The 12,476-nt window shown below is 58.9% G+C and overlaps 2 protein-coding genes across 6 annotated transcripts in view; one reads left to right on the top strand and one right to left on the bottom strand.

Moving 5' to 3' along the window:
* The window catches only part of PREB (prolactin regulatory element binding), a 345,777-nt gene that overhangs the window by 265,923 nt on the left and 67,378 nt on the right, over positions 1 to 12,476 (top strand). The window lies entirely within an intron of this gene.
* The window catches only part of ASXL2 (ASXL transcriptional regulator 2), a 72,641-nt gene continuing 63,310 nt past the window's right edge, over positions 3,146 to 12,476 (bottom strand). Inside the window, exons 12-14 of one of the 5 annotated variants that reach the window (XM_064651161.1) lie at positions 6,271 to 11,280; positions 5,429 to 5,619; positions 3,146 to 5,281 (exon numbers count right to left, since the gene is read on the bottom strand). In XM_064651161.1, coding sequence (XP_064507231.1) covers positions 8,947 to 11,280 — 2,334 coding nt within the window. In that variant the 3' untranslated portion in view covers positions 3,146 to 5,281; positions 5,429 to 5,619; positions 6,271 to 8,946. Of the gene's footprint in view, positions 5,620 to 6,249; positions 11,281 to 12,476 lie in introns of all 5 variants that reach the window. The other 4 variants (XM_064651158.1, XM_064651160.1, XM_064651157.1 and 1 more) reach the window with 4 other exon arrangements.

The raw sequence follows: 12,476 nt of genomic DNA, 5'->3' as shown, positions 1-12,476 counted from the left end.
GCGGCGCGCGGCCCCCCGCCAATCCGCGCCCGCCGAGCCCCGCCCTCTCGCGCGCTCCAGCCAATCGGCGGCCAGCGCCGCCCCGCCGCGCTCCCGCCTCCGCTCCAGCGCGCGCGGCGCTCACCCCGCGGCGCGGCGGGAACGCGCAGGCGCAGGGCAAACAGCTGAGGGCGCGGCCCCGCCCCCGGCCTGCCCTGAGGGGATCGGGGATGTGCGAGGGGCAGCGTGAGCCGGAACCGTCCGCTTGTCCCTCACACACAGCCCGCCCTCACAACCGTCCGGTTATCCCTCACACACACAGCCCGCCCTCACAACCGTCCGCTCACCCCTCACACACACAGCCCGCCCTCACAACCGTCCGCTCACCCCTCACACACACAGCCCGCCCTCACAACCGTCCGGTTATCCCTCACACACACAGCCCGCCCTCACAACCGTCCCCTCTCCCCTCACACACACAGCCCGCCCTCACAACCGTCCGGTTATCCCTCACAGACACAGCCCGCCCTCACAACCCTCCCCTCACAGCTCCATCCACAGCCCGCCCTCACAACCGTCCGCTTGTCCCTCACACACACAGCCCTGTGTTTCCCTCTCTCCCTTACGCATTTTCCCTAAACTTTATCTTTACACCATATTGCCACAGACGATAGATCCAGATGATGACACCCAAAACGGCAACATACCTGTTTACCTTTGAAAGAAGATCCTCCTAAGATAAACCCCACACAGACAATGTTGCCGATCGTTCGGTGTCGTTTCACTCTAATCCATCCCGAGGGGTTAATTAATAAGAACTCGGGTTTCTCACCCCTTTCTGGGACGGGTCGTAACATGGTCTCAGAGGGCATTTCCAACCCAGACAATTCCACGATTCCCTGACCGTGTCCACCCCTTCCCACCTGGATACAGGTGCCACCAATTCCACGATTCCCTGACCATATCCACCCCTTCCCACGTGGATACAGGTGTCACCAATTCCACGATTCCCTGACTGCATCCACCCCTTCCCACCTGGATACAGGTGCCACCAATTCCACGATTCCCTGACTGCATCCACCCCTTCCCACCTGGATACAGGTGCCACCAATTCCATGATTCCCTGACCATATCCACCCCTTCCCACCTGGATACAGGTGCCACCAATTCCATGATTCCCTGACCGTGTCCACCCCTTCCCACCCGATCCCACCTGGATACAGGTGCCACCAATTCCACGATTCCCTGACCGTGTCCACCCCTTCCCACCCGATCCCACCTGGATACAGGTGTCACCCCCCTCCACCCCTCTCCCCCCACACCTCCCCGGCAGTGCCCAGCCAAACCAGCACTGGGAAAACACCCAGTGAGGGCTGTGGGGAGAAGTGCTGGAACCTGGAAAAACACCAGGTGGTGCCCTGGCTTTAGTTATTGATGTCTCTGATGTGGAGAGTTCAGGCTTCGCTCTTTCCTACCTGCGGGCTGTGCCCATCCTCCTCCTTCCCGAGGGTCCCAGGGGAGTCCTGCCTGGCTAAAAAGAGATTAGGATCTTATTTACTTAACTAATTAATTATTCGCGTGAATTAAAATGGAGAAGAACAAGTTAAAATCCAGTGATGTCACCAAGCTGCAATGAGGGTCGGGATGGATTATTCCCACTGGCAGGTTCCCAAGCCCTTCACAACACCTTTCCACACTCAAAAATACACATTTTTGGTATTTTTAATGTATTCAGGGAAAAGAAATCTCAGGCTCCTGCCCACTCTCGGGTGTCTCACGCTCCTGCTGATTTTACCCAGTTTGTTAAGTGCATTCAGAGCTTTCCTGGCAGAAAATCAGGAGAGCTGATTTCACACCTGTTTCCCTGACTCCCTCCCTTTCAGGGAAATCAAGCTCCCATCACTTGACACAGGTTTTTTCCCTGTTTCTTTCTTCTTCCCAAACCTACAGCTCAGTGCTCCCCAAGTGCTTAGGGACCCCAAGAAGCGAGGGAACTGCAGAGGGTTTATTAAGGCTTAGTAGTAAACCAAAGTTTTCCCCTTAAAATGTGCCAAAAGAAGACGTAATGGGTGTCAAAACCAGCCTATAAAGCCAGGAAAGTGCAGTTCCCTGTCAGCAAAACGAGCAGCAAACCTGATGAACCCACCTTTGCCAAAGGGCACAGCTGCATCCCAGTGGACACATGGATTGCATCCCAATGGACACACGTGTTCCTGATGGATTGCTCCTGGGTGGGACTGCTCCCTGCTGGTTTAAATGCCCAGAAATCACCTCACTGCCTTAAAATTGTGTTTGGTTTTTTTTTTTTCTCTGTACAACCCTCACCAGTTTCCTGATTCCAGTGTGGCCTGTGACAGAGCCTGTGCTGGCACTCACCTGGAAGGCGCTGGAAAACCCTTGGAGCCGGTTTCTGGGCACATCCCTGGGACATCTCTGTCCACCAGATCAAAAAGCTGTTCCTGAAACCTCTGTGCATGAGGCTCAGGGTGACACCTGCCCCTTCAGGACAGGTAAATCCTGCCTGTTGGAAAGCAGCCCGGAGGAAGCTGCAGCAGCTGCAGCGTGTTCCTGGCCCGTGGGATCCCATCCCTGGAATGTGACCACGGGGAGGAGCCCAGAGGCCTCCAAGGGTGAAACTCCCGGCCCAGCTTTTCCAGTAAAAAATCCATGATGCGGCATCGGAGGAGCCTGAACTGAAAGGGACAGGAGACCAGTTCAGCTCAGCTTTAAACTGGGAGAGGAAGGGCTGGGAGATGCAGCGGGACCAGGGGAGCAAGGAATGTTTGTTTGGAAGAGCAGCAGCTCCACCACTTTGCTGTTCTTTATCTTATCTCAGCCACACACCTTAACTGTGAACTGACTCCCAAAGCTGTCCTTCCCTCTCAGGTCTGAGGTGGTTCTGCAGCTGGGGGATGGAGAGGAGTGGGATGAAGGTGGGATCCCTCTGGACAGGGAGCTGAGGCACAGCAGTGCTCATCCCTTCACAGCCCCCCAGGTTCACCTTTCCCCCCAGTGAGACCCCTCAGGGCAGTGGGTTTGGGGTGGAAGCCCTTCAGCCCTGCCCAGCTCTGACAATCGAGTGGTTCCCTGCAGAGCTCACCCCTGCTCATCCCTCCCAGCTCCTCTGCCTTTGTCTGGTGTGTTTTAGACATTATCACACCTCAGATCCAACCAGCTCAAATACCTTTTAATACATTGAAAATGTAAAATAAAGCATATACGAAGTACATACAGTATATATATATACACATATTTCAAATACTTAAAATTCTTATGTAAAATATGATTTTTTTTTCTATATTATTTGTGTAAAAATACATTTTCAAATGGTGTCACCTCGATTTCACTGTACAGCCCCTTGAGCCCAACTGAAGTCCCTTTTAAAAAGGCAAAAGACAAAGGTTTAGGAATTTTGGAACTGCGTTTACAGGCCTGTTGTCCACACAGGAAAAGCCTCTGGGAAACAGTATTGGATTGCTTCTTTGTGAGAATTCCCATTTTTATTGCATTAATGGCAAAAACTGAACCTTTTCAGTTTTCCTGCAAGAACCCCCCCCTTGGCCTCGCCGAGGAGCTGCTCCCCCCTGTACCCTGTCACCCACCTCAGAAACCATCCTCTGCCCACGCCTTTTACAGATACTAAAATATATATTACTTAAAATATATTACTGTAAGCTCTTAAACTCGCTCTGCAGTTATAGCAAACATATAGCATTTAAAAACGACCCGGGGAACGAGGGAAATTCGGGGTCTCTCCCTCCCAGCACACGCTCTGGCCCCGTGGGACACCGGCGGCACATGGACCCCACACGTTCCCCCAGGCCTGGGACACCCCCTGGCAGCCTGGGAATGGGGTGTGTCCCCCCCAATTAATCTGTGCTAATCAAAGTGATAATTCAGGGTGCAAGTGCCACCCCAGCCCCTCCCAGCCCCGCAGCCCCCCACATTCCCAGAGCCACCCACATTCCCGCTGGGGGATCCCAGAGTTCAGAGCTGAGCCCCTCCAGCGCTGACCCCGGGGCCCAGCTGAGCCCCAGCTCAGCTCCCAAGGGATCCTTCCCTGGTGAGGCCATTCCTGAGCCAAACCTGAGTCCCTGCAGAGGGAAACCCCATCCCGCTCCTGTTCTCCAAACCCTCACACTGAGCTTCCCCAGAGGAGAGAGGCCCCAAACCTGCTTCCAACCCACCCTCCCGCCCCAGGATGGGCTTTGCTGCCCCTGGAGCTGCCCCTGGAGCAGCAACACCCCCCGGGGGTGAGGACCTGAGGATCCCTCGGGCTGCAACGACCTGACCTGGAATCACCACCCCAGCAGCTGTTTCCTACAACCAGAACAAAGACACAGCTCCCCAGCCAGTGCAACTGCTCAGAACCTCTTCTTTCCTGGGGATTTAGGGAGGGACAGTGACATTCCACACCAAATTCCTTCCCTTGATGCCCACCTGGCTCAAAACCCGAACTCCCAGAGCTGTGCTGGCACTTCCAGTGCCACAGCCCGTCCGTGGGGTCTGGGCTTGGGAAGAGAAGTGTTGGTCAGGCTGTAATTCCAGTTCTGCTTCCTGAGCAGGGAAACTGAAACCTGAATCTCTTTCCTCACCGAGGTTCCTTTCCCTGCCAAAACCACTCTGATGTCAGGCTTTAGAATCATTTATTTTGGATTTGGGATGCCAGCATTCCCTGCAGTGCTCTTGGATGAATCCCCTGGGAACCCAAGTCTAAGGGTTTAACCCACATTGTGACACCCCTTTGTTCATAAATCCAGTGTGAAGGTGGGGTTGTTGTCCTGCAGGAAGGAGCCTCAGCAGTGGGACAGGCTGATCCCACGCCAGCAGCTACACAGGCTGCAGGACCTCCCCTTCTAAAACACATCATCCCACAGCCAGCTGCAGCTTCCAAGGCTTTACCCTATTCCAAGAGGGGGGTATTGCAGTGATTATTACACCAAGCCCATTATCCCAAGGATCTCCTCCCCATCAGTGCCCCCTGCACACCCACAGAGCTGCTCCACCAGCCTGCACCAGGAGCCTGTTAAAAACAAGGATGGGCCCAAGAGAATTTATTGTCTGAACAGGAGAAAAGTAGCCCAAGCAAAGTGTTGGTCCATGAAATGGAACTAAGGCACTGACAGAGGTGTAAACTCCCGAGCCACCACCCACCATCCTGCACTGGCCAGTGCCAGCCTGGGGCCACCTCCATGGCTGGATCACCAGCCACTCCACCTGGGTCACCAGCCACTCCACCTGGGTCACCAGCCATCCCACCTGGATCACCAGCCATCCCACCTGGATCACCAGCCATTCCCCTCTGGATCACCAGCCATCCCCTCTGGATCACCAGCCATCCCACCTGGATCACCAGCCACTCCACCTGGGTCACCAGCCATCTCACCTGGGTCACCAGCCACTCCACCTGGATCACCAGCCATCCCCCCTGGATCACCAGCCATCCCACCTGGATCACCAGCCATCCCACCTGGATCACCAGCCATTCCCCTCTGGATCACCAGCCATCCCCTCTGGATCACCAGCCATCCCCCCTGGATCACCAGCCACTCCACCTGGATCACCAGCCATTCCCCTCTGGATCACCAGCCACTCCACCTGGGTCACCAGCCATCCCCTCTGGATCACCAGCCATCCCACCTGGATCACCAGCCATCCCATATGGATCACCAGCCATCCCACCTGGATCACCAGCCATCCCACCTGGATCACCAGCCATCCCCTCTGGATCACCAGCCATCCCCTCTGGATCACCAGCCATTCCATACGGATCCCCAGCCACTCCATCTGGATCACCAGCCATCCCATATGGATCACCAGCCATCCCATATGGATCACCAGCCATCCCACCTGGATCACCAGCCACTCCACCTGGATCACCAGCCATCCCATATGGATCATCATCCATCCCACCTGGATCCCCAGCCATCCCCTCTGGATCACCAGCCATCCCATACGGATCACCAGCCATCCCATATGGATCACCAGCCATCCCCTCTGGATCCCCAGCCATCCCCCCTGGATCACCAGCCATCCCACCTGGATCACCAGCCATCCCACCTGGATCCCCAGCCATCCCATCTGGATCCCCAGCCATCCCATATGGATCACCAGCCATCCCACCTGGATCCCCAGCCATCCCATCTGGATCCCCAGCCATCCCATATGGATCACCAGCCATCCCCCCTGGATCCCCAGCCATCCCCCCTGGATCCCCAGCCATCCCCCCTGGATCCCCAGCCATCCCACCTGGATCACCAGCCATCCCACCTGGATCCCCAGCCATCCCACCCCGGGCCAGTGAGGGCCAGGTGGGCACATTCCCATGGGACAGCTCAGGGACCAGCAGCTCCTGCACTGCCAGGGAACTGGCACAGAGCCCCAAATCCATGCACAGCAGAGGACACCAGTAAAGTTTAACGGGATGAAGGAGCTGGAAGCACAGCTGGGGCGGGGATGGTTTGGGAAATGCCAGAGGAACACTGGAACAGCCCTTCCAGCGGCAGCCCGTGAGACACCGGTGAGTGCTCAGGGACACAGGCAGGTCACTGCCCATGGTCCCTCCTCATCCTCTCCTTCAGCCTGGAAGAACACACCGAGGGGAGCCAAGGAGTGACCAGAGGAGTGACCAGAACTGCTCCAGCTGGGCAGCAAAACCTCTCCCTCTCCTCTGAGGCAAGAGCCACCGGGTCAGTTCGCTTTGCAGCCAGCACAGTCTGCAAACTGGATCCTCCCGGGGCTGTCCCGGGCAGGAAGGGCTGTGTCTGCCCAGGATTACACTGCTGGGCCCTCCTTCACCCCCAGACAAGGACAGAGTTACTCGGAATTCCAGGACCCGAGCTGGAAGTGGGAAGTGGTGGGAACACACACAGCCTGGGGTATTCCTGGGCTACAACCACCACCACCGTGAGACGCTCACAGAGCAATTCTGTGCAGTTTTTTTTGAGATTTCAGTTTTAGATTAAAAAAAATTGAGTTCATTTCTAATCCCTAAATCCTCTCCACAGGATGGCTGAGCAGTGATGTGGAATCAGACAGAGGGGGGGCCACTGCTCTGCAATGAATTTAAGATGAGCAAATCCCAGACCGAGTGATGCTGCAGCTGCTGCTCCGGAGGCAGCTGCACTCGCAGGGCAGGGAAGGAAACACTCCTGCTACCACGGGATTTAGTTTGCAACTCCCTTTTCCTTACCATCACCAAATAAATCACAGAACCATGGAATATCCTGAGCTGGAAGGACCATCACGTCCAACCCCTGGCCCTGCACAGACACCCCAACAATCCCACCCTGTGCCTCCAAACGCTCCTGGAGCTCTGGCAGGTTTGGGCAGCGCCTGCTCCTTGAAAAACCTCCCAGACAATTATTTCTGCTCCTCCCACCACGTGCCAGGTTCCCAGGGGGAGAAGGGAAGGGGAAGCAGTAGTACAGCCAAGGGAGAGGAGAGGAGGGCTGAGGACCCCGTGCACCACACAGCCGTCCCACTGCCGTGGGAGTATTGCTTCAGCTTTAAAAGGCCTTTGGATTCAAAGTGAATTCAGTGCTTTTCCATCAAAAACATACCCAGCTCTGTTCCCTGACCAGGAGGCAGCGAGGCCCCTGCATGCCAGGGCAGGGACAGTGTGGGACTGGACGGGCCCACGGGCCTGGTGGTCTCTGAACAGCCCTGGTGTGACGAGTGCCCCATGTGAGCCCGTCCTCAGCTCCCCAGGGAACGCGGGGCCACCACGGGGCTGCTGCAGTTTCCATCCCCCAGGAGAAGGAATCCAGGAAGGGACAGTGAGGACGAGCATCCCCAGCTGGGTCTGGCCCTGTCAGGCACAAGGGGCAGGGGCAGCCCCGTCCCCAGCCCATCCTTCCCCTCAGCTGAGCCCAACTCGAGCTGAGCTGAGCCTGGTTTGGTTCTTCAAACACAGAGAGCTGCCCAGAGAGGCCCAACCAGACACTGCCTTTCCCTACACGGAATAAACACAGAATCTTGGAGAGGAACTGGAGATGTCTGACCACGGGGGGGTTTGGAGGAGCACAAAACGCTTCCCAGAACGTGGCAGGTCCGAGGGTGACGCTTTGTGCCCCTCACCTGCCCCCGTGTCCCAGGGCTGCAGGAGGGCACCTCCCAGCTCACTGGGAATGCCCAGGAGAGCAGATTCCTGCCCGGCCCTGCCAGTCCCAGCACAGCTGTGTGAGCTCTGCTCTCAGTGGTTCAGGGGGCACCGACAATCCCAGTTCCTGAGCTGTTCCAGGGACTCTGGCCCCACGGCCGGGACAGTTCCTTCTTTCAGTTTGCCCAGCCACACCCCCAGACACCCCCTCCCTCACAAAGTGGTGACTGAAGTGCCTCCCAGGAGGGGATTTGCAGCTCAGAAACCCCAGCCCATATTGCACAGCCCAGGGGCCTCCTGGGAACAGCCAGGTCACGGGGGGGAAGGCAATGACTGGAAAGGCTGGCACGACACTGGCAGTGCCTTCCAACTCCCAAAGATTTGAACCAGAGGGCAGCCAAGGGAGCCCTCTCAGGGCTCTGTCCCCGGTCAGCACACACGGATGGATTGGGATTATCCCGTTCTCCTCCTTGCCAGGAGAAGACCAACCACAGGCTACGGGTTGGAGCCCCCACGTCGAGCAGAGCTCAGCAAACACGCTCAGAGCGGGCTGGGGTTACTGAAACTGCAGCACAAGTCAAACACTACCTCCTAAAAGATTGAAAAAATATCTTTAAACAAAATAATGTGACATATTTACATAATTCCTTAAGTGCAAACTCTTGTCACAATTCACGCAGTCGAGCGCAATCTCGACTCCCTGTACAAGAAGGTGCTCTTTCGTTAATGAAAGAAGGACTCTACTCTGTTTTCCTGATTCAGTAACGTGTCTCTTGTGCAAGGCAGTAAAATTCCTGTTTCTTCCCAACATAGTCCCGAAAGCAAACCCTAAATGGAGCCGTCCTCTCCCCCACGCGCCGTCCCGGTTACCGCACGACGAGGCAGGAGACGCAGAGCTTGGAGGGGCCGATGCAGTCATCGTGGCAGAAGGCCCCGCAGCCCTTGCACATGATCATGGCTTTCAACCTGCAGTAACATTTGGAAGGGGGGTCCTCCACGCCGCCGTCCTCGGCGAAGGCCTGCACCGGGAGGGGCTGCCCGTGCCCGCCGGAGCTGACGGCCTGGCCGGCGGGGATGGTGGTGACGGTCACGGAGAAGGACATGACGTTCCCCATGGAACTGGCCAGCTGGTTGCACTCGGACAGCCCCGTGATGAGCGAGCCCTGGCTCACGTCGGGCGAGGTGGAGACGTTTATGGTGCCGCTGTAGCTGGGCCCCAGGAGCTGCGCCCCGGCAGAGCCCCTCGGGGGGTGTGGGGCGGGGAGCAGCGGGGGCTGCGCCGAGTCCGGGGACGGGGCGGGAGGCCCGAGGAGCTCCGGGCTGCCGTGCATCCTGCCCCTCATGGCGTGTGCCATCTGCTCCTGCGCGGCCTGCAGCAGGTCCCGGGCCAGCGCGGTGCCGTCCAGCGCCGCAGTGCTCTCCTTGGTGCCGGCTGCCGGCGCCGCCGGCGCTGCCTCGGCCTTCCCAGCCCTCGTCCCCAGGGAGCCGGGCCCCACGGGGCTGGTGCTGGGAGATCCCCTCTCACGCTGACCGGACGCCTGCGGCTCCTCCCTGACGCCCGAGTGCTCCCGCTCGTCGCCGGTGCTCTCGTCATCCGCGTCCTCCTCGCTGCTGCTGCCCGGGCCGGCCCCCTCCTCGCACTCCCCAAACTCTGCCCTGGGACCCTCCGCGGGACTGCCCAGCCCCAGGCGGAGCTCGGGGTTCAAGGAGAAGCCTCTCCTCAAACTCTCCGAGCCGCGGCCGTAGGTGGAGATGTTGAGCAGGTAATGACCAGACATGGCAGGCTTGGACGTCCTCCTGCCCGTGAAGCCCAGCATGAATCTCTGGCTGGTGGAACTGTTCTCCCCTGGGAAACCTGAGTGTGGGAGGTTCAGCTGCGAGGGCTGAAGGACGGGCAACAAATTCTGCCTCTGCACCCTCTTGATGAGGGTCTGCAGGATCTGCTCCTGGGTCGCCTTGCTCAGCGCCTCGTGGCACTGCTGCTGCTCATGGCCGGGCTCCTTTCCCGAGGGGAGCGGGAAGGTCCTTGGAATGTGAGGCAGAGGCCTGTTCTGGCAGAAGACCTTCCCGAGCTGCTGTGAGGGCAAACCCGACGGTCTGTCGCCCGCCTCGGCCCCGGTGCCGTTCCCCACCGCGCCGGGAGGAGCTGCTGCCCCTTTCTCTTCCCGAGGGGCCAAGGGCACCGCTCTCATCTCTGCTTTGGTGAGCGGCTTCGGCAGGATCTGCTCCAGGGGGACGCTCTTGCCTTGGAGCAGCTGGGTGACCAACGGGTTGTTGGCAGGAATACTGGAGCTGGCTTTGGGCAGGGCCCCGCCCGGGGGGGTTTTAAGGCCGGGTGCTGCTGAGGGAGCGCCGCAGGGCGGGACGGGAGCAGGAGCGCCCACAGCTCCAGCCTGGGCCTCGGGGCCTGCGGATGGGAGTGAGGACACCAGGGGGGCAGGGGATTTGCTTCTGGACTCCTCAGAGCCGGTCCCTCCCGAGGCCGTGGGTGTTCCCACCGTGCCGGTGCCGCAGCCGGGCCCGTCCCCGAGCGCTGGAGCCCCGTGGGCACAGGGGGCCGTCCCCGCTCTGTCCCCGGTCCCGGCACGCGGAGATCCCGTCCCCGGGGTCACCGTCACCTGCGGGGGGCTCGGCCCAGCCCCCCCATTCCCATTCCCACTTCCACTCCCGTTCCCTAGTGCCGGGGCTGTGCAGGAGGAGCCGGTGCCGGGTGCTCCGGGCTGGGCGGGGGCCCTTGGCTGTAGCTGTGCTCCAGAAGGATTGCCAGGAGCTCCCTGCTCCGCCGCCGCGCTCTCCACCTGGGAACGGGGCCCTGGGCACTGGGGAAGAAACCTTCTCGAACCTCCCCCGCTTCCAGCTCCTGCCAGTTCCAGCGCGTTCCCCGCCGTTCCAGTTTGGGTCTGGGTGGTGCCGCTGCCCGGGGGTGTCCCCCTGCCCGGGGGTGTCCCCCTGCCCGGGGGTGTCCCCCCGCCCGGGCCGGGCCCCGGCACGGTCCCCCCGGCCGAGGCGGCGGCGGCGGCGCTGGCGGCGGCGGCGGCGGCCGCTGCCCTCTGAGCCTTGGCCTGCTGGGCTCTCGCCTTGATGTCGGCCAAGGTCCTGGCCCCTGTCCTGCCCGGACTGGCGAGGGAGAGGGGGAAACGTGCCCTGGGAGAGACCTGGCCCGCAGGAAATGGCATCGGGGAGATCCTGGAGACGGGAATCTGGAACAGAGCAGAGCAAAGCGCGGCTGAGACACGGGGAACGTCCCCCCCGCGGGCTGGGAGCTTCAGGGCTGGCAGCTTAGTCTCAGAGAACCGGCTGTAGCTTTGGGGAAGCCCCTTTGGAGACATCCCTCCTCTCCAAACAAGTAACAGGAGAGGTGCAGGGCCCTGGATCTCACCCCCAGTGTAAGTGCAGTACAACCCCAGCGGCTCAGGGTGGAGCTCGTCCCTCACAGTCACATCGAGAACCATCGGACACTCAGAGCCCACCCAGCTCCTCCCTGCAGGGCTCCACACCTGCCGGCCCTCCCTCTGCTCCACACTTCCCTCAGATGGAATTTCTGCCCTTTGGAAGGCCGCTGTCACCATCCTGCTCCTCCCCCTGCACACCCACCACTCGTCCCCTCGGTGTCTTTGTACAAACCATAATAATCCCTCCACCTGGAGATTAAATGCCAGTATTTCAGTCCTTTCTTCCAAGACATTCCCCTCAGTGTCCCAGTTGACTTTCTCTAGTTTGCTCTTTCCAGCTGAGCCCTGCCCTGCCCTCGGTGCTCCCCTGTCCCCCCTGCAGGGACCTCAGGGGGTTTATTTGGGGTTACATTTGTTTTCCATATCCACAAAACCTCCCTCAGTCCCACTGAGCTCTGAGCAGCCACTTCACCACTTCTCTCTCTGTTTTGGGAAGGACACACCTGTCCCCATGTTCTCCTGCTTTTGCAGTCACCATCTGCAGTCCCCTTCAACTCACCCTGTTAAATCCAACCCCTTTATTTCCCTGGCAGCCCAACCTGGGTGCTGTTCCAGGTCTCTTCATGGCCCCCCAGTTCTGTGTCACTGACAGTTTCATTGCTGCTTTCCTGCCTTGGGGCTGTACTGAGCAACATGGTGAGAACAATGAACTGCTTGTAAAGTTCTGAGTTTGCAGCTTTTTGGTAAATCAAGGATACTGAGATAGGGGAGTAGAATTCCTGGGACACACAGAAATGCAGGAATTAAGTGGTTTCCCGTTTACAGCTTCTGCCTAAGGCCCCAAAGCAGCAGGTTCAGCAGCAGGTGCCTGGTCCTGTGACCTGTCTCCCAAACCCGAGGGGCAAAGCCTGGAATGTTCCTGTCCTGCCTGTCCCAGCAGTGACCAATTGCCCATTTCCTTTCCCAGGTGGGTTCTTGGGAAGACCGGGCAGCTCAAGGGCCTC

This window comes from Pseudopipra pipra, chromosome 3 (assembly GCF_036250125.1).
Source record: "Pseudopipra pipra isolate bDixPip1 chromosome 3, bDixPip1.hap1, whole genome shotgun sequence".
NCBI classification, from domain to species: domain Eukaryota; kingdom Metazoa; phylum Chordata; class Aves; order Passeriformes; family Pipridae; genus Pseudopipra; species Pseudopipra pipra.
This window is presented reverse-complemented; position numbering and strand designations above follow the sequence as displayed.